The sequence below is a fragment of the Ixodes scapularis genome, unplaced genomic scaffold (genome assembly GCF_016920785.2).
Source record: "Ixodes scapularis isolate PalLabHiFi unplaced genomic scaffold, ASM1692078v2 PGA_scaffold13__105_contigs__length_92229423, whole genome shotgun sequence".
NCBI classification, from domain to species: domain Eukaryota; kingdom Metazoa; phylum Arthropoda; class Arachnida; order Ixodida; family Ixodidae; genus Ixodes; species Ixodes scapularis.
The window spans coordinates 82,562,712-82,590,129 of NW_024609839.1; the positions used below are offsets into that span (position 1 = coordinate 82,562,712).

The 27,418-nt window shown below is 47.5% G+C and overlaps 1 protein-coding gene across 1 annotated transcript; it reads right to left on the reverse strand.

Moving 5' to 3' along the window:
* Positions 1 to 11,363: 11,363 nt before the first annotated feature.
* Positions 11,364 to 23,389, reverse strand: LOC121046722. The gene is made up of 2 exons (XM_040501258.1): positions 19,335 to 23,389; positions 11,364 to 11,769 (listed from the first exon to the last, which is right to left on the reverse strand). Exons 1-2 carry the CDS (start codon positions 23,223 to 23,225, stop codon positions 11,470 to 11,472), a joined length of 4,191 nt encoding a protein of 1,396 aa, XP_040357192.1. The 5' UTR covers positions 23,226 to 23,389; the 3' UTR covers positions 11,364 to 11,469.
* Positions 23,390 to 27,418: the final 4,029 nt, after the last annotated feature.

Sequence of the window (27,418 nt, forward strand, 5' to 3'; positions counted from 1 at the left end):
GGCCCTGGTCTCAGAGAGGATAGCGGCGGAGATCTTCTGCAGCTTGTTGGCCTCTTCTGCGGCTTGACGGGCCTTGTTAATTGCCATGTCCGCCCCTCTGACCAGCGTGGCTGCGGACTTTACAGGTACGGATCTGTCTCGCCTTGTGAGGACCTCGGGAGCGCTCGTCCGCCGCGATCTTGAGCCACCATAGACGGGGTCAGAGAAAGGTGACGGTTGGCGATATGAAAGCGGCGGCCCGATCAGTGGATCGTACGGATGAATGCAAGGAGGGCCAAGATAACGAGTATCAAAAGCAACTGGCGCGCCAAAATCAGACGTGCCATATGGAGGTAAACCATGAGAAGGTAGTCTAGGCGGAGGTAGATAACATGGGAGTGGACCAGAAGGATACGAACCAGGTGGCGGTAGACCAGCTTGCGGGGCATCATACAAGTGTCTGCAATAAGGACCAGGGTCTGTAGTGATGAAGTTGGGTGTTGATGCGTACCGTCTTGCTTCCCTCGCCTGGGCTCCGTCGGGAGTGACGGCAAGGAATCGACACCGTCGCGTTTCGGCATCTTGTGATAGCAAGGATTCGAGACTCATAACATCCTCGTTGCGCGTGATTTGGGCGATCACCCCAGGGTTCCTCCGCGCTGCCTTCTTAAGGACACGGTATTTCGCTAAAGCGTCACGTGCCATCTTGGCCTCCACCACTGCCCTTTCCATCAGATCTTTGACGTACTGTCTGCGGATTTTCAGCTCACTGTCAGTGCTACACTCTAGCGACTGTACTGTCTTGGAGGCCGTCCGGAAGTCCTTGGCTGCCTGAATGGCCCTCTTGGCCTCACGCGCTGCCACAACGGCGCGCACGGCGACGGGTTTTGATTCATCGGTGAATTCGGCCAGGTCGAGTAATGTTTGCTCCGACCTGAGCAAGGAGATGGCGGACGTGTCGCTACCGCTCATCGCCAGCTCGGTGTTGTCCGGCACGTCGGTGGATGCATCCCTCTTCAGAGTAGTGTGGAATCCCGTCTTCTTGTGGTCGGCGTTGTCGCAGCACCGCATGCAGCATGTGTCACAACAGCACAACTTGTTGATGTAACGGCGGGGAGGGTAGTCGGCCGGGATGGCGGCGAACAAGTCGACAGATTTCCAGATAATGTCTCGTTCATGGTCTGATAGTATTTCGCAGGCCGTCGCTAGATCGCCCTCGACCTCTTTGTAGTAGGCCTTGCTGATATCCTGAGTTGGCAGACTCGTTTCAAGCTTTAATGAGGACTTGGACGGCCTCGTGGCTGCCCGCTTGAGGCGTTTTCCCTTGTGCTTCTTTTCTGGCGACTTGAGTTCCTCTCCATCGGAAAACTTCTTCTTCGTAACCTGACGGCTCAGGTACTCGTCCACGTCCAAGTTTGATTTTGTCGACTTGCGGCGCGCCTTCAAGTCTATCTTGCTCATTCTTCTAGAAGCCCGTCTCCGGTCGTCCGGTACCGTCGTACCACCTTCGTCGTCCATGATCTCGGGGCCGTGGGAGCCTGCCGCGCTGCTGAGAGGGCTTCGACGATGCCTCTGGGTGCTGCTTGGGTCAAACACGTTTGTCTGAGGGACGAATCGCGATCCGTTCGTTCGATACTCTTCCAAAATGCTGTACGAAAAAAAGGAAGAAAAAACGAGAGCGCGGATTGTGAGAGCGTGATATTCGCGATTCCATGATGATGATGATGATGATACTGCGGCTGCTCCCTTTATAACGGGCGGGCTCAAATAATCGTGCCCAAGCCTGGGGGTGAATTCAGCGCCCCCTGTGTTGTGTATGATGCCACCAATCCTCCACTCGTCTTTTCGTCTGCTCGATGGTCTTCCAAAAGGCTTCAGTAGTATTGGCTGCCTCGCTTGTTGACGAGAAGCCCAACGCTGCCGCTAGAGGCGGGACACCTTCGTGTAGTCGGTCCAGCGACCTACAGGGGACGCCACTATCGGGCAAATATGGCGGTCGAATCCAGGTCGTGCCGTGCCATGTGCCGGCTCAACGCACAACGCTGGGGCACCAGCAAGTAAGCATTGAACTCAAAATTGGTTCTCCCGCTTTTTATCTTCCACGTTTCGAACCTGCTGCGATCTGTTGGCGTAAGCGAGCTTCCAGAGGCTTGACCTTTTTTGAGGAAGCGATGAAAGGAGTGCCCACTGTCTTTCCACGGTGCTGATGAACGTTGATAAATGCGGAATGTTTGGCTCACGCGGTTCCATAGGTCGCGTGCAGAGCAACCTGGGTCACAAGACGATACTACGGTTGCGACACAGTTTCCGGTAGAACTGTTCTGTCGCGCAAACCACCGACAACATGTAAACACGAAAGCAAGAAGAAACGAGCAGAAATCGCGAAGGGACCTGTTCCGGCCAGTTCAGTGTTTTCCCGCTAGGTGCCGTTCGTTTTGCTGGAGTCGCGATATTCGCGACTCCAGCAACTTGGCAGCAGCTACTTGACAAGCAGTTAGACATCGGTTCTTTTCAAGTAGAAAACTTGCGTAATTTTAAAGAAAACAATGTTTTTAAAAAGCACAGGAAGCTTGCTTCAACTTTTTACAGGACAGGCGCGTAAGGTTCACGTCAGTGGTCTCTTTTCTACCAACGCACTTGATTAGATCAACTCAGTTACGAAACTGCCCATAGCCGCTGCCTCCACAAGCTGTACCCCCTCCCCTCCCACGGTCCGCCTCCCGTCGTTCGACATGCCACTGTTTTGAGGACGGCTACCATGGTAACTGCAGTGTATTCTATGGGCTCGAAGCGCGAGCTCATTGAATATCGTTGCACAGCTCCTTTAAAGGGGCGGTGCAACGATATTCAATTGGAATGTTCTTCACTTTACACGAGCTTACTGGCACACCTGGGACTTAACGATACTCACACGCAACGCCACTGTCCAAGAAACTCCTTTGTTGCGGTGTAATTTCAAGGACAAAATCTATCATTTTCTTTCAATCTCTCCCTTGCAAAAGTTGATGACGTAACGTGGGTATCGCAGTACACCCCATATTACGATATTTGAATGCGGTTCATAGATTGGACCCGAGCATTGCGTGGGCACTCGATTTGGGCTCGTGATAATTGCTAGCTCGAGAAGCATTCGGGTAGTGGTCCGTGTCCAACCGCTGCAACGACGACAATAGCCGAGCCATAGCAATGTCTGGAACTCAGCGCGTGTCCTGTGCTTTGCCAACCCCACCGCGTGGCTATGATCAACATTGGCGGCTTGTTCTGGCTGCGAATTGAGGGGGTGAACGGTGCTCGTTTTTCTTTAATTTTTTTCCGGAACTTCTATTGCTTGCGGTGTAACGAACGGGTGTTTTATAGGTCATTAACGTCAGGTATCCGTTTTAAGCGGTATTTGCGCAATGTACAAAAATTGTTGCATCGCCCCTTTAACGCACGAGACCGTATGCCGGCGAGATCTGCCCTAGGGCAAGGAGCTCGCACTTGTAGCCTTTCCTGCGGTACATCATAAGATGAAATAGAGTATAGTATAGATGGTGCTTCGCCGTCTTCATGGTAGAGTGCCTACTTGATGGCAGCTTTACGGTAAAGCCCATTGATAAAGGCGTTTTTTACAAGTACCGCTAACCATTGTTGTGGAAACTCGCAAGGCACGTGCCACGAGTGTACGGGTGCTCCGCTGCCATTCGCTTCCAGGGGCCGCCCATTTCAGTGGTGCGCCGCCATATTTGAGTGTACTAGAAGGAACGAGTGGGACGAGCTACAGGCTCCGCTCATGCTTTCAGTTGCACCTCAAAATGTGGAAAGCGATCAGGTGGACCCAAGTCAAATAAAGCCTCTTGATAAAAGCGTTTGATAAAGCCTCTTGATAAAAGCAAGACAAACGCAAACACATCGAGGGGCTTTAAAGTCAAATCGATCGACCTTCATAGAGTGTACTAGAAAAGACTGGAAGCGTTTTTTTGGCGCCGCCGCTTGTGGAACGATCTTGGCGTTGGAACCACACCGTGGTTGGGACGCAGCGCGTTTTTCATAAAAACCGGCTAATCCGAACCGCTTCGCTCGGAGTGCCCGAGAGGGCGCTACGGGCGAAGTGGTTTGGGCTAGCCGGTTTTTTCCACATGCGGAGGTACCTAAATAGCACTCCGGTCGTCCCACTCGGTCCTTCTAGTACACTCTAGCCATATGCTTCCAAGGGCCGCTCGAGACACGGGCCTCGTGCACTGGCGCATTTGACGCTACTTGCAAGGCAAAGGCCAAAACATCGAGGGGCTTCAGGTACTTCCCTCTGCGGAAGCTCGACAACTGAGCTACAGTGTTCTAGAGAGTTGTAGTGGCAAGAGCGGCGGCCACCGCGTGATAATTTTGCGCGTAGGCGGCACCGTAGCGCTGCTGTTCTGAGCCCTAGGAATTGTGGCAAGAGGCTTGAATAAAGAAGAACGAAGCACCGGCGAGACACGCGCTTCATGTCTAGAGCCCAGCCAACATTACTGAACCACTCAGTTGGGAAACTGCCACAGAGACTGCTCTAGAAAAAGTGGCCCCGATCTGTCCTCCAGAACCGAGCTAATGGCGCAGTAATGGCGAACACAACGCCGCCATTTCTCCCGCAGCGGCCACTCAAGGAACTGCACGTGACTTCTATTTTGGCTTTAGTCGGCCATTTTGGCGCCGAAACAATTACAGCGGGAGAGGTTACAGGGGTGCCACCCCCGTCTCCCCAGTGGACGCGCCGCCTCTTCCTACCGAAGTTAAAATGCACCTAGGTCGGGACGCGCAACATGAAAGCACGGCTGAGGCATGGCTGTATAAAAACAATATTAATTGTGCCCCAAAACCTTGCAAACTAAAGATTTTAGAAAACATCACGCGCCCTTCGTTTTGTACTAAACTCCAATAAATTTCATACAAAAAGAGTCTTTTCCGTTTGTTTTTACGCAAAAAACATGCTTTCTAAAAGCTCAAGGTGACCACAGTACAGACAAATGATAAAGAGTGGCGCTGTTGTCGTATTTAGCTCGGTCTCGGTGGACGCCAGCGGCCCAGGTTTCGACGGCGAGTTTCCCAACTGAGTGTTTTAGTAACGTTGAGCCCAGCGGACATGGCCTCGTGTCGTCCTTCCCAGATATTGCTACAGGAGCGTGCCCCTGCCAGCCTCGTCGTCTTCTTCGCTCATCGCCACATCTGTCACGTGCCACAAATTCTCCTAGGGCACGGAACTCCAGTGCCACTTGCGGCATCTACGTTGACAGTCTTCACGAGGCCCATTGTTTCAAGTTTCAAGTTTCTTTATTCCTCTTCAAGCAAGAAGAGAGGGAGGGGGGAAAAAAGCAGTACAAAACTGCTTGACAGTGCCCTCTCCTCCCCCAACAGCAACAGCAGAAGAGGCACTCAAGACAAAAAACACTCTCAAGAGTACACAGTCAGATTTCTCACGAAACTATTAAAGATAATATGCGTTTGTTAGAACAGTTTTCAATTGTAATATTACGCGACAAAAAATAGTTTAACATTTTGGGCAGCTGGTATCTCACCATCTGATTTCCATAGTTTGTTCTCGAGCGCGGGACCGTCCAGGCGTCAGCATGGCGGGTGGCATACGAAGTGTTTTGTGAGTGAAGGCAGGAAAGAGAAAGAAGACTGTTTCCCGGGTGGTTTATCGCTGCTTTATATGCCAGGGCAAGTTTATACTCATAATGATTCGTGATTGGAACAATTCCTAATTTCTTGAATAGTGGTGCCGCGTGGCTATCATGTGCTTCGTTACACAAAATACGAACTACTTTTTTCTGAAGTATATGAATACGATGAATATTTGCAGAAGTAGTATTTCCCCATACCAAGAAACAGTAATTAAAACAAGAGTAGAATAAAGAGTTATAAAGAAGTCGTAGTACAGACTGGGGTAATGTTTTTTTATGTTTATAAATTATACCCACCACCTTCGATAGTTTTTTCGCTATCATCTGAACTGTTTCATCCCATCGCATGTATTCATTAAACATGACACCAAGGACTTTGACGCTCTGCACAATTTCTATACCACGTGAATCTAAGGAGAGAATCTGACTTCCGCTCATTTTTACCCCCTTTGACCTGAAAACAACAGCTTTCGTTTTATTACTATTTATCACTAAAGAGTTCTGGACTGTCCACGTATAAAGTTTTTCTAAAAATGTATTACCTGTCTTCATAATGTCCGAAATATCGGACCCTGCAAAAAATATACTAGCATCATCTGCATAGATTATCATGTTTGCTTCATCGTCAATGTTAGCTATGTCGTTAATATACAGGTTAAATAAAAGAGGCCCTAAAATACTACCCTGTGGAACACCTGCATTAAGTTTTCTAGACTCAGAACGTTGGCAATTTATTACAACTCTTTGAAAGCGAAACTGTAAGTAACTCTCGAGTATTTTCAGGGCTATTCCCCGAATACCAGAAAGTTCTAGTTTTTGAAGAAGAGTTTTATGATTAATGCGATCAAAAGCTTTTGAAAAATCGATAAAGATTCCCAATGTGAGAAGTTTATTTTCAATGTTGTTTAGAATTATCTCTTTTTGGTTAAGTAACGCTAACTCTGTCGAGTACCCTTTCCGAAACCCGTACTGCCGGGGACTCAGAATTGAGTGTTTCTCAAAAAAAGTGTAAAGTCTTTTATGTATGATTTTTTCCAATCCTTTTGAAAATATTGGTAAAATGGACACTGGCCTGTAATTACTAAGATCGTTCCTATCACCTGCTTTATATATGACAGAAACTTTTGCTATCTGCATTTTACGCGGAAAAACACCAGTCTCGAGACATACATTAAATATATGAGTTAAAATAAAAGCAATAGACTCTATAACATATTTAATGGGCTTTATTTGAATGTCCTGAGAATCGGAACTTTTGCTGTTTTTTAGACTCATAAAAATTGAAATAACTTCTTCCTCGCTAGTTGGAGAGAGGAATATGCTGTCAGAAAGACATTTAACATATTTTGAAGCTTCAGCAGAGTGAACGCTGTTAACTAAATCGACAAAAAAATTATTGAACGCGTCTGCAAGAGCTTTACCTTTTTTAATATCCCCATCAACCGCAAGCTCGGTTGTTTCTCCAAACTGACGTCCTTCATGCAATATCGAATTTAACTTCTTCCACAAAACATCCGTTCTCTTTTCATCCCGAAAAAGCAAAAAATAGTATGACCGTTTGGCTCGCCGTAGCTCACTTGTTATCTTGTTTCTTTGACTCTTAAAACTTGACAATACAACTGGATCTCTTGTACGCATAAATTTTCTATAAAGTGCATCTTTTTTCTTCATCATTTTTAATATTTCAGCTGTGACCCATGGTTTTCTACACTTTTTATGAACTATATGCTTTTTGTACTTAAATACACGGTTATATATATCACAAAACGTTTCAAGAAAACTCTCGTATGCCTCGTCTGCCGACACCTTAGACAGAACCACACTCCAGTCTGTTATGTTAATTTGTTCTTGAAAATATTCGAGACTTTTTGTACTAATATCACGGTAATGAAGGTTAGGCACACATATTTTCTTGTGTTTGATATCATCTAGAGTTATGAACATAAAAATAGGGAGATGATCACTTATTGTCGCCCCTATAACACCAGCATGCGCATGTTCCTCGGATACATTTGTTAAGAAAATATCTAACAATGTTTCATTCGCACTACTATAACGAGTTGGTTGACAAATGGTACAGATATAACCATACGACTGATAAAGCGTGAGAAATTCTGATTGCTGTGTTGATGGCAAAAGCATATTGATGTTAAAATCACCCCCCACAACAAGCTTCAGGTTGTTCTCACCGATAAAAAAAAAGAGTTCATCTAGATATTTTAAAAAACAAGACATGCTGCCACCGGGAGGGCGATACACGACACAAAAAACGTTATGCGCGTGCTGCAACGTCAGAATTTCATAATCCTGGGTAATTACCGAAAATTCATCTATAATACTGCAGTGCAGGGTATTTTTTACGTACACAGAAACTCCCCCTCCTCTTTTGGAATTTCGACATAAACTATAGTTTTCATAGTTACTTAAAATTTCAACAGTATCATCTGGAGTATACCATGTTTCCGTTAACATGATAACATCAAAAGAAAAATCGAAACTCTGCAAAAATGCATCTAACTGATCAAATTTATTACGCAAGGACTGCGCGTTTAAATGAAACAGGGAAAATACAACGCTGGTTTGGGACCTAAACACGTTCCCAACCTCACTCGGCAAGAAACTGATTTGGTTAGCCATTTCAAAAAGAAAAATCAAAATAATGACAAATCTTCAATATTTCTACTCCAGTTTCCGCAAGTCATCTTCGTTCCTGATTACGAGCACGCGCCCTCCATCTTGTTTCCTCAAGAGTACATTGCCATTCCTGTACCAGGCATACTTGTAAGCGTTTGCCCTTGCCCATTCTTTTGCAGTCCAAAGTAGCGATCGTTCGTGCCCCGTCAAATTTTCCAAGAGGAAAACGTTTGTTTCCGCTTCTTTCAAACTCAAGCGCTTACGGAACCATAGATCCCGTGTTATCTGGCTTGCGAAGCGCACGATAATTCCAGGGACCTTATCAGACTTCGAGGCAAGTCTGTGCGCTGACACCATATCACTAGCGGTCAACTCTGGTACGTTCATCATTCTTGCCACACTGTTTACCTTTTCCAGTACGTTCTCTCTCTCAGTCATCGGTACATTATGAAGTTCCAGGTTTTGTCGGCGTGACCGCCATTCAAGTTCATTCACCTGTTTCTTTAGTTCTTTGATTTCTGCCTTTGCATCGCTTTTTTCAACTGTTTCAACTCTTTTCCTCAGTTCTTTTATCTCCTTATCGTGTTCGGTCATGTGGCTTAGCACCGCGTCATACTTGTCTGACAGCATCTGAATTGAATGTTCTATTCCATCCACTGTGTCTTTAAGATCTAAAAGGGTGTCTAGCTTTTTGTTCATTGCTGCGAGTGTCATCATGACCGCAGAGGGATCCAGATCGAAGTCACTTTTTTGTTTAGCGATCTGTCCACTTCGCTGCCTATTTAGCCTGCAGGTTTGACAGCGCCATTGTTTATGCCAGCTATCACCTTTCGATTTAAACGTTGATTCGGCTATCCCAGAGCAATCACCTAAGTGGTACGGAAACTCACACTCGGAACACACCATTTTTCTATCTTTGTCTGAGACGATAACTTTACATGACATACAAATGTCATCGGTACCGTTGGCCATTTCACACGTGAAGTAGCAATTAAAAAAAAAAAAAAAAAAAAAGAAAACAAGATCACTGACACAACAGCAGCAGCAGCAGCAGCAAAGGCGACAAATAAACAAAAGAACAAGTATAATAAACTATTTCCAACCTGTGATATAGCAGATGACTGTTTTAGTGACGAGGTTGTCTCAGCGCCACTGCTGCTAAGCGGGCGCTGCTCTTGCCACTACACCCTCTAGAACACTGTAACTGAGCTAACTGAATAACGTCGTCTTCTAGTACAGTGTACTTCTAGGGATGTTACTCAACCCGCGAGAGCTTAGGTTCACACGAGCTTCGTGGTCAGCTACAAAGGTGGAAAAACAAGTTACTCTCGGTAAAAGCTTTTTTTTTTTTTTGTTTTTTGACAATAGCTTGTTAGCTTTTTCGATTTTCTTGCCTTTCTTTTTCTGCAATTTAAAGGTGCGGGAGCGAGTGCTTGGGCGCATATTAAAATTCGGCAGGCGCACTCGTCATCTCTTCTGAAATGCTGCGTTTTGCACTTCGTGTGCTTTGAAGTGTTTTGCACTTCAAAGCACACGACTGAGATTCCCGCCGATACACTCGCGGGGATTGCAGTTACGTGGTGCAAGGCCAAAGGTTGATCGCTCTAAGGAGCGTTTGTATCTCGCTCCACTACCAGTTTACCGGCGACATAGTTGTGGCTTGACTACTGGAAGAAAGAGCTTAGAAGACCCTGTACATAAGAGATCAAAGTGTAATGCGAGTTTAACTGTTATTTATTTGGGGCAGGACGCTCGAAAGGTGTTTCGTGACGTACGAATCGTGGACAGAGCTGCTGCAGCACTTATTTAAAATCACCTTTTGACAGTTTATACGAAGGGCCGCGAAAACTGCCGGCAGATGTGATGGAGCGTGACATTGGGAATGCCGAATACTGTTTGAACAACGCCCGACGCAATTCCTAGAGGAACGACGCTACATATTTTATGCATGCTCAAAGTATAACATACTCCTAGACTTCACGCTGTAGCGCTGCGAAGGTTATCAAAGTGGACGTTGCATCCCTTGTAATCTCGTCACTATGTACTGTTTGTTGTAAAAAAAAAAAAGAAAAGTTCAGCATCGCCTTGATTTTGCGGAGACAGTTGCAATCAATATGCCAAATATTTTGCGGGTCAAACAATTTATAATGTTAGGGAATTTCAGCAGATCGTTCCGACACTTCCAATAACAGTGTGATGCACGCACAAAAACGTCGGTGTGTGTCGGAGTTATCGGAACGACCTACTATAACTCCCTATTTTGCCATTCGTCACAGAAGCTTGGGCAACCGCGTGTAGGCTGCACTTGTTTGTGCAAAACCGTTCTGGTAAATATATATAAAAAAATGCATACAAAATGCGATTAAATTGAAACGGTCTTCGCAACAGGGAGTACGCCGCTAGTCAGAAGAGCATCTTCGCTACCATAGCTCGCCAGTCCGAAGCTAGCAACGGTGCGCAATAACTATTTATCGGGTTTCGTTTCGATGCAATTCAAGCTGAAAAAAAATTATATTAAAGTATCGTTTACCAGAGCATATCTGACCTCATTCCTTTCTAGCGACAAAAAAACTGGTGTCGTGCGACGGTTACCGTAACAACGGTTGCTAAGGCTATGACTTGCGGCCAATCGCAGCGTCAGCGATTGTTGTCATGGTAACCGTCACGCGATGCCAGTTTTCGTCGCTTATGTGTTGTGCTTGAAAAGCGTGTGAACAAAAACCGCAACGCTGAGCGACGTAGTCATAGCAACTGTCGCTGACGCTATGACGTGGCAGCGCTGTATCTGGCCACGTCACAGCGTCAGCCATCGGGTAGTTGCTGTGGTTCTCGGCGGCGCGACGCTTTGCGATTTTTGTTGACAGCTCTTTAGGCTGGTTCACGCACTGGGTTTGCTTGCGACCGAGTTATTGTGATCTCTCACGACGAGAGAACACGCTGGCGCCATCTATGAGGTGGCCCTGAAATCGCAATTCAGTGATGAAAGTTTTTTTATTTTTGCATTATTTGCGACAAGGTGTATGTATTATATATGAGAAAATATTGTTTATAACATTGTCAAAAGTTTTTTGAGGCAGTAAAGAAAGAATGATGCGCGAAAAAAAAATAGAGAGAATAGTATATGGAAATGCCAGATGTTCCAGGCTACCAGATAGATGGCGCCATGTGTTCTCTCGTCCAGCATAGCTCTGAGAGATCACAAGTTAAGCGTGTGAACTTAAGCGTTGGGCTGTTGATCGTTGAGGAAGACGGGGCAGCGTTTGCGGCCGATCATTGGCGACTCCTGCTGGCAGGAGAAGGCCTGTGCAAACGCCTCGAGCTGGGAGAGCGGGAAGTTGACGCGGTCTTCCGGGGGAAGCTGAAACGTCGTGTGGAAACGGTGACTTCGGAACAGGTCGTCGCTGGCTTCGCAGTTGTCCAGCGCGTACGCCACGAAGAACAGCTGCTCTGAGCTGAGTTGGGGCAGACCCGCGAGCCTGAAGTCGGACCTCCAGACACGCTTAATGTTCAAAAACTCCTGCAAAAAAAAAAAAAAAAATTTTTTTTTGGCGATAGTTGATGCGCTACACACTCTACTGTGCAAAGTTACACTACAGCGTTTGCATGTAGCAGACTCTCAGTGATTAAAGTGTTGCGCCGAATTGCGCCATGAACGAAAGTCTGCTACATCTTGCGCCAAGGTGCCGTTTTTGCTAAAAATTGCGCCACATCCTCGCCGAGGGGGGCTTAAATAAAGCAAAACACAAACATATTTTATTAGTGCTTGATTCTAATATTCGGAGAAGTAGAAGGACACAAAAATGGTACAAATATGTATCTCACAGGATCTTTAATCACCGTATGGTTTGTTTCATTTAGCACAGTCGAAAGTTCAAACACAGGCTAAAAGTGCGAGTCTAGCGGAATTCGCTGCGCTTGGTTGCAGATAGGCGACGAATGTCATGATGTGGCGCTTTTGACGCAGTTTGATTCGTCCCAATGGCTCATAGCACCACCCACACTTTGCCTGTAGATGAAACGGAGTGTAGAGGTTGCTTGTCAACCGTGCTGTCTTTGCCATTGTCTTAATTTTCAGACAATGTCGGCGATGTCACGAGAAAGATATGCAAAGCAGTGGGATGGCGGCTACGGTAACGAGACAAAACCAGGGCCTTTTACTCCCGGTGATACCCCTTGACTATATATGACACAAGCATCCATGTCATGGCTGCAGTGTACCCGGCACAAACGCCGCTGGCGTAAATTTTCATGACTTCGCACCAGAGCGCGCGCGTCGAGCTTCACCACTTTGCACCGAAGTGTAGGAGCAGCGTCCGCTGTGATTGACTCGAAAATTACTCTCAGTACTATTACAGGTCCACCTCTTTTAGTTCTAACTGTGAAAAAAAAAATGGTGCCGAGAAAGGAGAGAAAAAAGGCTCGAGGTATACCTAAGCACTTCTTATGAGTTGTGAATGCGAAAGCGCGCGTGCCATTCTTCTGCTCCCTTATTTCGTCTGCGGCGTATTTGCGTCGACGGCAGATCGCGCGCTTTCTTCGTTGCTCTGCTGACCTTAGACGCTTCGTGTTACCGGCGTGCGGACACGCAGCGCCATGGGGCAGCGGTCGTTGAAACTGACGCGCAGCGGCCAATGGGAGCCTCGTTCCTTGAAACAATGACGCGAGCCGCCAGCCAATGGGACCGAAGCAGAAATCCATCAGCTTCACTCCGCTCCTTTGGAATGGGGGAAACTACCGGGTGAAACAAGGAGACGGTAGGCTCTTTAAATCGACCGGAAAATTCGGTTTCTTAACCTATCGCGCTACGACTTTGTGCAGCGTTGCCCACAGATGGTGCATTTTTTTCGTAAAATTTGCAAAGAGCGAACTTACCTGAGGAAAAAGTAAAGAAAGAAAAAGGCTTAGCTCCTATGGAAACGCAGCGACGCCACCGGTCTGCAATCAACACGGCGCCGTTTCGCACGGGAGAGAAGAGATGGCGCAAGCGGTCGCGACGCCAACTGCCGCCAACGAACGAGCAGACGACGCCGAGAACCGGCGTTTTTAGCAGACAAGGAACTGCAGTTGCTTGTTGTTACCGCGCCTGTTTTTGTTTCTGCAACCGTCGCCGTTTGCGGAACGCGCGCCGCTTTTGATTCGGAAAGATCGTCTGCTAAAAACGCTGGCTCTCGGCGCCGTATGCTCATTCGTTGGCGGCGTTCGTTGCGCCATCTCTTGTCTACCATGCAAAACGGCGCCGTGTTGATTGCAGACCGGTGGCGTCGCTGCGTTTCCATAGGAGCTAAGCCTTTTTCTTTCTTTACTTTTTCCTCAGGTAAGTTCGCTCTTTGCAAATTTTACAAAAAAAAAAAAAAAAAAAAATGCACCATCTGTGGGCGACGCTGCACAAAGTCGTAGCGCGATAGGTTAAGAAACCGAATTTTCCGGTCGATTTAAAGAGCCTACCGTCTCCTTGTTTCACCCGGTATAGTGCCGTTTGGCTAGGCTTTTCGCGTAGTTTCAAAGCTGGGAGCCGGTGGCGCGGCTTCAAAGCTGATGACGTCGGCTCGCTCCATAAAACAATGAATTATTTCACATTAAGAAAACAAAAGAACAAAAAGAAAAAAAACGCGGGTTTATAAAACAATTAATTCTTTCGTATTAAAAAAACAAACAAAAAAAAAAAAAACCCCGCGGGTTTATAATTTGATACATATGTTAGTCAAGGCAGTTCCCGTGCGGCGGTCAATCGAAAGGACAAGAAACTTTGATTCAACTCTGGTTCAAACGCCACTAAAGCGCAGCGTCTCATTTAATGTACAAGCGAAGATTTTTATAATATTTGTGGGTGGTGGTTTTTGCAGTTTATAAAACTAAAATTTTTAGTCCAGTGTTCTTGAGGGGGGGGGGGGGGGTATATTTTATTGTTTTTTAATGTTCATAGCGGGATATGCTGGTTTTTGCCGGCGTTTTACGGAAATTATATTTACCGACGAAATTAATTACGGACTGTAGCAGAGGGATAGAGAGAGAAGCTTCATCACAACCTAACTGCGCTATGCTTCATTTTCCAACAATTTTCTGAACAACCATTGTAAATGGAACCTCCTCTGACTGGAGCCTCAGCTAGAAAAACGAGACCGTGTGTTGTTTTCGTGCCCCATCTACTCTTACTACAAAATGTAATACGTAATATGGCCCACTATCAATGAAGAACCCTCGATTATTATCAGATAGGAACTCATTAAACAGTTTATTTTCAAGTGACTCGCTAACAGACGTCTGCTCCAAAAGCGTCAGTGGCTGCTCTGAACCAATACCTCGCCTGCTACAAAACCTGCCACAAAAATGTCCAATGCCGTTTCCAACACTGGGACTGTGCTGATAGGACACGGTGACGTGATCACGTGACACTAGACTCCCGCTAAATTTAGAAGAAAAATTGTAGCGTCACGTGACACTGTGATGCCACGTGACACTCTAAATTAAGCGGATAAATTTTTCGGCTAAATTTAGCGGGAAATGACCTAGACTCCAGCACACCCCGGGATCTGCTGTGAAACTTCGCTAACGACTGTCGCCGTAAAATGACAAGGACACTGAACATTTACACCGCTAGAGACCGATCTGCCCTATATCGGGATATTGGTTCAACGTCCCTTCATATGATTCGTATCGAAAAGGGCAGGGAATTTTAACTCGTGGTGCCCGAGCCTGCAGTGTGCTAAGGCATCCTGCGAGAGAAGCCACTGCCGTCAACACCGTCAAACTTGTCACACTCGAGTACGAGTTCGATAGTGTTATATTATGCGCAACTCCAACGCCCTATTTGCGGTGAGAAGCTCGCCAGAGGCGCTTCTGTTGTCCTCGCTATGGGTAGTGCACGTGCTACCCACGTGGTTTTAGTTTCATTTTTATTGTGCATGGAAGCTTGTCCTTGCACGTGCTTGCACCAGCAGACAAAGTTGAAGTATCCTCACTCTGGGTTGTAAAAAAATTCCACCAGGCGGCGATACCCCTTCATGTTTTAAAAATAGCGCAAGGTCATAGCCTCCTCTATACTCTCACAAAGCCTGGCAGTTCGACGACGGAGCCATAGAGTGCCCTGCCGCAAATTTGGAGCGCGAGGATCTGGTAGAGCAAAGAATTTCTGGGGGACCTGGTCGTGAGCGCACAGCTTTCGCAGCGGCGAGGACCCGAAACATGGTTTTCAAACCCGACGAGAAAAGAAGCGGCAGCGCGAGGAACGCGAGGAGCACGAGCGGACATTCCATCGCTCGGGAGAAGTGTGTTTTGGCGTCTCGCCGCAGCGGGGCGCCCGTCGCCTGGCTCTCCTCTTATCCGTTGTCTGCCGCTCTACCTTTTCGATTTCGGCGGCCGCGTCTCGTGGCGATCTGCCAGGCTTTGCCAGTATAGTAAAGGCTATGGCAAGATGCGTCGATACACGAGGCACGTGCAACCTGCGGCCCTTGGGAAGATCATGGCGGCACAGCGCAGCCCAGAGCTAGATATCAGACGCCATGTTCTCCCCAGAAGGGGCGCGCAGCACGTGTCTCGAGCATTTCCACAACAATGAGTGGCGCCACTTTTCCCAGGATAGAGGGACTTTAGGATAGATTCTCCAGGATTTCCCAAGCGCCTGCCATCTAACGCTGGTCAGTGCGCTAAAATTGATCTTTATGGCTAAATACGAAACGGTCAGGACAAAAGCGTATATCACAGGTGACGGATATGTTGTTCGTGCGTTAAGAAAATGAAAATGTTGATTTTTAAAAGTCGCGGAACTGAACAAAATAATTTCTATTCTAAGGCACTCGTATTTTTCGTTAGAACTGCATGATACACGAACACGCCGACGAGAAGCATAGGGTGACGGCAGCACCTAGGCCAAGAATCCCTGCCACCACCGCCGTCCCCGCTCCTTTGGTTTTTCGTTCGTACGCGTGAGGGAGCGAGCGACGGAGCTAGTCCATTCTAGGGAGACCTAGTCAATTCTACTCTTCTTCGTTTTAAAGACAGTGCGCTTAAAAAAAATGTTTTTAGAAAGGATACGTACGTCACAAGATAAAATAAAAAAAAAATATAGATTTATGTGTGTTTTTTTTTTTATTATTTTGAGACGTAGGTCTCGCGCCAAAATATTGCGCTAAATATTTTTGTTATTTTGTTCGTTAAATGTTTTTAAAAGCCCCTGAAAAGAAAAAAAAAAGTTTTTTTAAAGTGTGGTTGGGACACGCGTGTCAAAAAATAAATTTTACGCGAAAAAAAACCAAATTTAAAGCAATATTGACGGCGAGAGATTTATTTGAAATTCTTTGCGCGAAGTCCATGACGTCACGGCTCATTCCGGAATGACCCTCCCGGTCGTTGAAGGCGAAGCCGATCCACCTCTCCTCCACGCGCCCGAAATGCCGAGAGAGAAAACAGGTGGAAAGGGAGGTGACTGCCCACTAAATCGCGTCTCGCGCCGTCAATATTAATCTAAAGATTTTCTTTTTTTCACGTAAAATTAATATTTTGACACTCGTGTCCCAACAAGACTGTTAAAAAAAAATTTTTTTTTTTGTGTGTTTTTTTTAAAGCCTCCTAAAAAAGAAATTAGCATAAAACTTTGGCGCGAGACTAATTTTAGCGATTCCGAAACGGGATTCTATTTTGAAATCTATGTATCAAAATAAAAGCATAAATATTGATTTTTTTCTTCAATCGAACTTCCTTTTTTTACGTACGTATCCTTTCCAAAGAGTTCAATCGCTTTTTCTTTTTCTGGGGCCCTGTAGCCTTTACTGTGACACACCTTTAAGGTGCACCGCAGTAAAGGCTATACAGACGGCCCCAGACGACGCTCGTTACTGGAAAGAAGGTCTTTAGAAAAAGGTTCATTGCCAAACTGTTTTCTGCGCTACATTTTCATTAAAGTGGCCGCGCGCCGATATTGGGTAGGAGTGTTTCTCATTGTACGCAAGCTTACTGGCACTAATGGGACCCGAGAATACTCGCAACCAACGCCCCTGACCAAGATGGTTCTTTGTCGCCTTCCAAGAATAAAAGCGGGACGAAGTTCTAACTGGATGACGGAGTTGTAAGGATAACATTTTTGGCGTTATTAACAATGCGGTCCTCGCGGTGAGGATATTTCAATGCGGCTCATGCCGTGGAAGCATTGCGCGAGTACTCGATTTGGGCTCGTGACAATCAATGCCTCGACATGCATTCGAGCCTCGTGCCCAATCGCTGCGATGGCGAGAATAGCCTTAACGATATTGTCACGAATGACGAGGCAATGATAACTGAAGAAACTAAACGTTTAATGGGGCGAACTTGTGCCCCCCAAAATAAAAAGGGAACAGAAGAAAGTAGAGCGTCGCGGGCGTCGAAGTCGGCGTGACAGCAGAGTCCAACGCTGGGGCGAAACTGACTGTGGCTCGCTACGCGGAGCCCCTTATGCATCTTGGAATACATTTTACATGTACATGCGTGGGCTTCTGCAATAATCGGCGTAGAAAATTCGACGCGTAGAACATTCGGACCTCGAACAAGCAACAGGATTCTCGAATTTACCAGAATACTAGTCTGCAGGAATAAACAGAAAGATGCGTCGCTCCCACGAATCGAACCCTGGCTTTTCGCGTGCGAGCCAGGTACGATAACCGTTAGGCCACGCGCGCGCTGCCTACTTGGCCAGCTGCGCGCGCGGCAATATGTGCAACTCAGCCCTGTGCTTGGCCATGATAAGCATTACTGGCATATAATATAATCGGTTCCAGATCACGTGGCCACTTGTTCTGGCTGCCAGATGAGGGTGTAAACGCTGCTCGTTTTTCTCCAGTGATTTTTTTTTTTGTCACTGCCACTGCGTTGAGAGACAATCTAACGCGTGCTTCGCAAGTTATGAATCTTAATGAATTCATTTAAGCGGTATTCACTGAAACTACAAAAATTGTTGCGTCATCCTCCTTTTTTAGATCCCCAAGGTAAACACAATTTTACAATACCCAAGTTTTACTCTTTTTGGTATGCTATTTATTATTTATAAGTGCAAAATAGCCATTCAGAGAACGGCAGATGAAGGTTATGCCAAAACCGTTAAACATTTCTTCAGCTCTCTATTGGGATGATGTCACATGTGTAATTAGTTCATCGAGAAACAGTGCAACAAACATTTTGCGCGTGTTTCTTTTTTTTGCGTGCGCGTAATTAGTTTTTATTGTACTCCATAAAAATTTGGACGTTACGGATTCAGTGTCGCCAGTAGATCCTCTCAGCCCAACTTTAAAGCTTGAATAACTTCGCAAAACAACAACAACAACAACAACAACAACAACAACAACAAAACAACAACTTGTTACTTGTAATTTGGGTTACCACTTTTTATGTGTCTGTTAATATGGTTAACCAATCTTAGTGCAAATCGGTGACTATCGAAATTTGGCCGCAGCTCCTATTCCCAGAATAGTTTCTAAAAATCTTGAAAATAAATACCAGCCATAAATTTTTCCTTATTGTTTCGCGGTTTCACTGCGGAGGGGCAGTTACAGAGCCGTGGTGCCTGAAAAAGCCTCTGCCCCCTAAAGGTCAGCAGCACAAGATAGTTAGATGGTAACAATAATTCAACAAAACATTACGTTACACTTCTACAAACCAAATCAAATAAAAAAAAGAAAGTAGGCAGCAGCAGATTCATTTGGTAGAAGATACTATAAATAAACGTCATTAAATGTTAGTCGTATTACAAGTGAAAAAGAAAAGAAAATGCAGCTATATCATACATCTCCAACATGTGAACAGAACAGCTTATTCAGATGAGATTGCAAGGAATATATATATATACTGTGATGTCTCCTTAAACCTCCGTTCCCCCGAAAAGTCGTCCATGATGTGAGTTGTCCACAATAACGAGACAAATGCATACATTTACCCATTTCGTTCCCCAAGACGTCGTCCATATAGCGAGGTATCTATATTAACGTGGTCCATATTAACGACGCATCACTGTATGTATAGTGATTACGTTCTGGGATTGTGAAAAGACCGCATTCGTTTTCAAAACTCGGATCCAGTTGAACAAACCCCAAAATATTTCTAGGGATGGATATCACGTACCTGGAAAGTCCAGTAGGCCTGCTGAAGAGCCAGGGTCTGTTCCAGGATGGCGAGTCCGGCCGATGTGAGGTCTGGGATCCCTTTCAGGAATGTGCTCTTGAGTTGCCCAGCGAGGAGTTTGTATTGACTAAGAAGACAAGAGACAGTGTCCCGCAGGCGTTCCTGGTAACCGTCGGTGTATAGCAAGGGGCCCTCATCATGCTGATTTGCCTCGTACACGTATTCCTGGTACAGGGCCGGTATCAATGCCTTGAATATGCGGACGCCGTACCGAGAAATGTGCACAACAAAGGCCGTGCTGTTGGCGGGCACCGACGCGTTGATGATGGCCATCGGAACGTGCACGTTCTTTCTCTGGACGTCGTATCTGGCTTCGCTGTCGAACACAGAACTCGTCGTCGTGTTATTGAGCGCCCAAGGCTCCCGCAAGCGCTCCCGTTGTACAAGTCTAACGAAGAGTATGATGCGTTTCAGAACGCTTGTGGGGTCCAGACTCAAAGACACCTCCAAGTGGTGAAGCAGTGCACGGTGGTACTCTAGGAAACTTGCGTTTTGCAGAACCCAAGCTGGAGTAGAAGGTTGGATCGTGTGACTGAGAATTTTATATTTGGCCATCCGGACGTCACTGTCAGAAGGCGCTGTCGTGCCCCTGGGGTCCCGCGCCCAAGCCACGCGTTGAAGTTGCTGGATGAACGTTCGTTCCAATTTCGACGTCCACGATTTGGGCAAGAGACTGGTTTTTGTCATTTGGAGCGAGTAGGCACGCAAGTAAAAAGCCGGGAGGATACGCTCGACTTCTTTTGTGCAAAACCTTTCCAATGTTGTGTTCTCCTGATAGGAAAAGCCGGCTTCAATAGCCCGCAGTTGACGTAAGAGTCGTTGTTCAAGGAACGTTCCAAAATACACCATGACCCTGAAGCCGAGGTAGTTGAGCAGATTTGTCGGACTGAATTCGGAACTCTCCGCATGCTCGAGTCTCTCGAAGAACAGGGGCGATTTGACCATAATGTCCGTACCGTCCGTTACAGCGACTGTGTCCAAGAAAGCGGCGCCAAGGAACGCTCTCACTCCAGACGCCAGGAGGCGCACCTTAGAGAGGCGGTAGTTCTCTACGCCCATGTATCTTACGTTGGGACCAGCGACCAGTTTTGCGAAGAGCACCATAGTTTGCTTGATATTAGAGATGTGGAGCCGGACGTTGGCGTCTGCGTTCATGAACATGATGGACTGCTCGATGGCGCCTGTTAGAAGCTCTGTGTAAGCCGGCTTTGTCCAATCTCCGTCCCGGTACAGCAAGTTGGGCTCGTCAATTCCAATTACGTGGGCGGCCTTGTTTTCGGGATGTACATCAATGGAAATGGCGGCAAAGGCTTCCAGCTTAAGATCTCGGACCAGCCGCCCAGCCATGGCCCAAACTCCTTCTGACGTCACGGGCTTATCGTCCACAGGCCAGGTTGAACCGAAGTACTCGAAGAAGAGTTCATTCATTTCCATACGGTGCCAGCTATCAGAATCGCCGCGGTCGGTGCACGCCTTAAGAAGATCTTTGGCGACTTTCATATCGTGGTGGTTCTTGTCTAAAATGTAGCTTGTGATAAGCTTTTCAGCCTGGTCCCCCAGCAGGGTGTCTCTAGAAACGGAGCTTCCCAAGCTTGGCTTCCAGAGGTTGGTTTCTAGCTTGCAAGCGTAGCTGTAAAAGTTTGAGCAAGGGTTGCCGGTGAGCAGGCTCCGTAGGTAAGATGCTTCGCGTTCACAGTACGGCGTATTGCAAGCGTAGAATGACCGCGGATACGTCGGGGAGGTTGCTTCGTCCGTCATGGTCGTATCCACCGTCGTGTCTACTGTCGTGTCTTCCGTCGCATTGGTCGTTGTCCCGATCGCCCACGTGTCGGAAGTGTCCCTGTCTGCGAGGAAACGAGGTTGTGGTGATACAGTCATCTTTTTTGGAGCGATCTCAAGAAGAGTATGCTTATTTGGATCCATCGGAGTCGTAAACATTATGAAGAGCACCCAGAGTGTTCCGGCAGTGCTCAGGGCCAAGATAAATCGGCTTTCCGGGTACAGCCTGGCGGGCCCCCCTAAGTCCCAGAAGCTGATGTCCTGCGCTTCGGGGCCTCTCAGCGGGGCTGGCCTGGGTAGCGACTCAAGTTGAATGGCCCGCGCGTCATTCACCTCATGTCTTGGGAGTTCCTGCGAGAACGACTGTTGAGCAGGGTTAATATCCTTTCTTGCAGCTGGTTCTGGTTTTTCATCCAAATCTACGGAATAAGTTTGCTGAGTTTCTTCCAATGAACCGCCCTCTGGAGCCCCATCTGCGACGCTCTTCAAAGCCTCCACCTTATCTTGTTCCGCGGACTCTCCTGAAAGGTGTCCTTCAGCTTCCCCTGGTATGTCTGCTGGGTGCCCTTTCGTGATCTCTCCGGAAACTTCCTCATCGTCAAATGCTCGGGCACTGAGACCAGCGTCGAGTTGTAAGCCTTGGCGGTCTTGGCCACCCATTATACTGTCGTTCGGCCGAGCAGGTTTTTCTTCTATTAGGCTGTCATGCCTTCTTTTTCCTTTGGAGGCCTCATCCAGCGGTTTTGTACCGTCCGGTTGACCAGTATTTAGCGCACGCTGAGGAATCGCTGCATCACCACCAGGGGGAACAGCATCAGTGGTCGAGACTGCCATCACGTACGTTTCTGATGGCAAGACCTTGGGCTTTTCCGGAATGCGAAGTACAGCTGCATTTTCTTGTTGCATCTCAGCCTCAATGCTTGTGGTGCTCCCCCACGAAGGTGTAGACGTGTTGGATCTTGTGCTTCGTTCAAATATGCTCGTCCTTGTGCCCATGTGATTTTCTTTCGTCTCTCTTGCAGCTTTCTTTTTCGTTGCTGCTTCTTTCTTCGTCTTGTACTTGGCGATAGTTCGAGAGCTCACTTTGGGCAGCCCAGAAGCTTCAATCTTTGACAACCTCCTTGCGGATGCGACGGAAACAGCGTCAAGGCGTTCTTCACGCTCCTTGTTTGACTTTGTGGGCTTCACAGGTTTGGGTTTTTTGACGGCCAATTTTTCGGGTCTTCCACCATTGAAGTACAAGTGTACTTTCTTTTCTTCCGTCTGCTTGTCAGATTGCACGTTAGACATTTTTGTTTGGCTACTTCCGTTTTCTACAGGTTTTGCTTGGCCACTATTGTCATGAAAGACCAACTTGACTTGGCTTGGCTGTCCCATTAATGATACAGTGGCATCTTTCGTGGGTATTACATTTTCAGCTTCTGGGCGTTGTGTGGTTATAGTTACTGCAAGACCAGCGATATCATTGAAACCCGCTTCTTCCTTAGTACGATTGTCTCGGGATTCGCGCCTTTTCAACGTGTTCTTCAAAGACTCTTTGGATTCTGGTGTTTCCTCAAAACTCTTCATTGACAGGCCGTCGTCACATTTTTCGCTTGTTCCGGTGTCAGGTTCCCACTGTATGTTTTTGGCTACGACATCGTTTTTCTTTAAATCTGTCTTTATGGATGACGAAGAGTCTGCTTTGGATTTGTGAGATGGCTTTTTTGGACCTGCTTGTTTTAAACTCCTGGACTTGTCCCTTCGCGAAGAGGGCTTCTGCGTTGATTTTGATTTCTGACTGGGCATAATCTCAATGTCTAATGATTGTTCAGACAGACCTTCGATAATTTCAACACCCTTCGTTGAACGAGGTTGGGGCACGACACCTTCGTCGATGTATGTTTGAGTCTGCTTGGTGTCCCTTGAACCCAGGAAGCTGCTAAGCCAGCACGGTGAGCGCGGTGAGCATGGAGAGCACGGTCTGCCTCGAGTCGAGACGACAGGTGTACCTACCTTTTTGGATGCCGTAGTAATTGGCGGGGGTGTTATCTTCACAATTTGCCTACCCATTACTACATTCGGTCCCTCCCTTTCCAGTTTCGACAATCGATCTGACCCGTCATCATCTGGACAGCTTATCTTTTTCGATGACACGCTGGCTCTTCGTGCAGTTCTCACCTTATGTGAGACGCTCTCTAAAGCGGATACTGGCCCCTTTTTTGTTGGGGAACTTGTCGTCGGAGTGATGTCAGCTCCGTGCGCAGCAAATCGCAGATTCGTCGCGGGCTCTGTCGCAGCAGACAAATCTCGAGAAGCTGTGCTCAGCCTCCGACGCTCAGTTTCAGTGGTGTAGTCTCTAAGTTGTTGACTCGGAGCTACGCTGGCTCTTCTCGAAGAAAAAAGCTTTGGTGTGGGATTCTCTTGGAGTGCAGTGGCAGAAACCACGCTTCCTTCTTTACCTGTTATCTTCGCTGTCAGGATCTCTTGCGAAGAAATTTTCGAAGTTTCATCGCTAGGCTTTTTTTGCACCTTGAACTCGAGCCCAGCACCGACGCTGGCTCGTCTCGCGACGTGACTTCTAAACTTGGGTTGGGAATCTGTTGTGGGCAGTTGTTCTGAAAATTTGGCTTGTCCTTTTCCAGATGTTTTTTCCTGAAGCTGAAGAGCTGTCGGCGCTGACATGCTGGCTTTTCGAGAGGGAGCTTTGAGTGCCGGCTTGATCTGAGAAGTGGACTGCATTGCCTGTACCGATGGTTCATGTTGAGGTGCCATGGCAGAAGATGCTGTTATGCTCGCTTTTCTGGAGGAACGAACCTTAAAAGGAACTTCCGGTTGAACTCTGCGGTCAGCTCCAAAATAAGGGATGCGGCTCTCACTGTCCATTGCACACCTGTTGATGTGGCTTTGGGATGCCACTGCAGGCATACGAAGACCGTAATTCTCTTTTTGACCGTCGTATAATTTTTGGTCGGGTTCTACTGTCGTGCCTTTAGGAGGACCTTGAAAACGAGGGGTTGAGTTTTGGTGCACACCTGCTGTAACTTCTCTGTCCACAACGTTGGAGTTGATCTGTGCGGCCCCTGCGAATCGAGGGTCATAAGGTCCTTCCTGGCCACTCATATACAACGATCGGTAATCATTGCGGTACCTCCTGACGTCACTAGACCTGTCAGAATTAGAGAGAAAATCATTCTGAACGTAGAAAGGCTGTCTTGTCAAACATTCGCTTTGCTGCTCAGGAAACTTCAAGGCCCTGGTCTCAGAGAGGATAGCGGCGGAGATCTTCTGCAGCTTGTTGGCCTCTTCTGCGGCTTGACGGGCCTTGTTAATTGCCATGTCCGCCCCTCTGACCAGCGTGGCTGCGGACTTTACAGGTACGGATCTGTCTCGCCTTGTGAGGACCTCGGGAGCGCTCGTCCGCCGCGATCTTGAGCCACCATAGACGGGGTCAGAGAAAGGTGACGGTTGGCGATATGAAAGCGGCGGCCCGATCAGTGGATCGTACGGATGAATGCAAGGAGGGCCAAGATAACGAGTATCAAAAGCAACTGGCGCGCCAAAATCAGACGTGCCATATGGAGGTAAACCATGAGAAGGTAGTCTAGGCGGAGGTAGATAACATGGGAGTGGACCAGAAGGATACGAACCAGGTGGCGGTAGACCAGCTTGCGGGGCATCATACAAGTGTCTGCAATAAGGACCAGGGTCTGTAGTGATGAAGTTGGGTGTTGATGCGTACCGTCTTGCTTCCCTCGCCTGGGCTCCGTCGGGAGTGACGGCAAGGAATCGACACCGTCGCGTTTCGGCATCTTGTGATAGCAAGGATTCGAGACTCATAACATCCTCGTTGCGCGTGATTTGGGCGATCACCCCAGGGTTCCTCCGCGCTGCTTTCTTAAGGACACGGTATTTCGCTAAAGCGTCACGGGCCATCTTGGCCTCCACCACTGCCCTTTCCATCAGATCTTTGACGTACTGTCTGCGGATTTTCAGCTCACTGTCAGTGCTACACTCTAGCGACTGTACTGTCTTGGAGGCCGTCCGAAAGTCCTTGGCTGCCTGAATGGCCCTCTTGGCCTCACGCGCTGCAACAACGGCGCGCACGGCGACGGGTTTTGATTCATCGGTGAATTCGGCCAGGTCGAGTAATGTTTGCTCCGACCTGAGCAAGGAGATGGCGGACGTGTCGCTACCGCTCATCGCCAGCTCGGTGTTGTCCGGCACGTCGGTGGATGCATCCCTCTTCAGAGTAGTGTGGAATCCCGTCTTCTTGTGGTCGGCGTTGTCGCAGCACCGCATGCAGCATGTGTCACAACAGCACAACTTGTTGATGTAACGGCGGGGAGGGTAGTCGGCCGGGATGGCGGCGAACAAGTCGACGGATTTCCAGATAATGTCTCGTTCATGGTCTGATAGTATTTCGCAGGCCGTCGCTAGATCGCCCTCGACCTCTTTGTAGTAGGCCTTGCTGATATCCTGAGTTGGCAGACTCGTTTCAAGCTTTAATGAGGACTTGGACGGCCTCGTGGCTGCCCGCTTGAGGCGTTTTCCCTTGTGCTTCTTTTCTGGCGACTTGAGTTCCTCTCCGTTGGAAAACTTCTTCTTCGTAACCTGACGGCTCAGGTACTCGTCCACGTCCAAGTTTGATTTTGTCGACTTGCGGCGCGCCTTCAAGTCTATCTTGCTCATTCTTCTAGAAGCCCGTCTCCGGTCGTCCGGTACCGTCGTACCACCTTCGTCGTCCATGATCTCGGGGCCGTGGGAGCCTGCCGCGCTGCTGAGAGGGCTTCGACGATGCCTCTGGGTGCTGCTTGGGTCAAACACGTTTGTCTGAGGGACGAATCGCGATCCGTTCGTTCGATACTCTTCCAAAATGCTGTACGAAAAAAAGGAAGAAAAAACGAGAGCGCGGATTGTGAGAGCGTGATATTCGCGATTCCAGCTACCTATAGGGGACGCCACTATCGGGCAAATATGGCGGTCGAATCCAGGTCGTGCCGTGCCATGTGCCGGCTCAACGCACAACGCTGGGGCACCAGCAAGTAAGCATTGAACTCAAAATTGGTTCTCCCGCTTTTTATCTTCCACGTTTTGAACCTGCTGCGATCTGTTGGCGTAAGCGAGCTTCCAGAGGCTTGACCTTTTTTGAGGAAGCGATGAAATGAGTGCCCACTGTCTTTCCACAGTGCTGATGAACGTTGATAAATGCGGAATGTTTGGCTCACGCGGTTCCATAGGTCGCGTGCAGAGCAACCTGGGTCACAAGACGATACTACGGTTACTTTTATTTATTTATTTATTTATTTATTTATTTCAGATACCCTCAGGGCCAAAGGCATTAGAGAGGGGAGTGGGTACAATGTATAAGTATAAAGTTAAAAAAAAATGCAGTGGTTATTAGTACAGTAAATTGACTCTTATTTATACAATGTTAGCTATGGCGTTCTTGAACTGCTGTTACGACACAGTTTCCGGTAGAACTGTTCTGTCGCGCAAACCACCGACAACATGTAAACACGGAAGCAAGAAGAAACGAGCAGAAATCGCGAAGGGACCTGTTCCGGCCAGTTCACTGTTTTCCCGCTAGGTGCCGTTCGTTTTGCTGGAGTCGCGATATTCGCGACTCCAGCAACTTGGCAGCAGCAACTTGGCAGCAGCAACTTGGCAGCAGCAACTTGACAAGCAGGTTAGACATCGGTTCTTTTCAAGTAGAAAACTTGCGTAATTTTAAAGAAAACAATGTTCTTAAAAAGCACAGGAAGCTTGTTTCAACTTTTTACAGGACAGGCGCGTAAGGTTCACGTCAGTGGTCTCTTTTCTACCAACGCACTTGATTAAAAGTCGGTTGCAAGCTAAGAAAAAATCGGAAATGCCTCTCAGAGGAAAATGTAATCCTCCGCCGAGAAACGCCAGCCAATCGTTTTCATGACGTCCGTGGACCAATCGCGATCCTTTTTTAAAAAAATAAAAAAGCTCAACATGGCTGCTGGCCTTAGCAACGCGACGCTAGTTTCTCGTGACAATTATTCTGCTTTTTTGCACCGTGTTTTACGTGCCCAAGGTTACGCCACGAAATCTTAATGGTATCGGCTTGCGTTTGCAGCAGTTTTGCGCGACAACGTGAGAATCCAGCGACGCTATCGCCAACGAAAATTTCGAAGCGGGCGCGAGGCTTAGCACTGCTGAGAGCTTGAAGACGGTATGTTAGACAGTATCTTGGACAGAAAATGAATTGGGAAGACGGTACATTGGACATTACTTTC

Excerpts from the sequence above, each read along its gene's own strand:
- LOC121046722 (XM_040501258.1), bottom strand. The coding sequence starts at position 23,225 with ATGGGTAGGCAAATTGTGAAGATAACACCCCCGCCAATTACTACGGCA. Across the intron at positions 11,770-19,334 it reads AGGCCTACTGGACTTTCCAG|GAGTTTTTGAACATTAAGCG; the intron begins GTACGTGATATC and ends TTTTTTTTGCAG.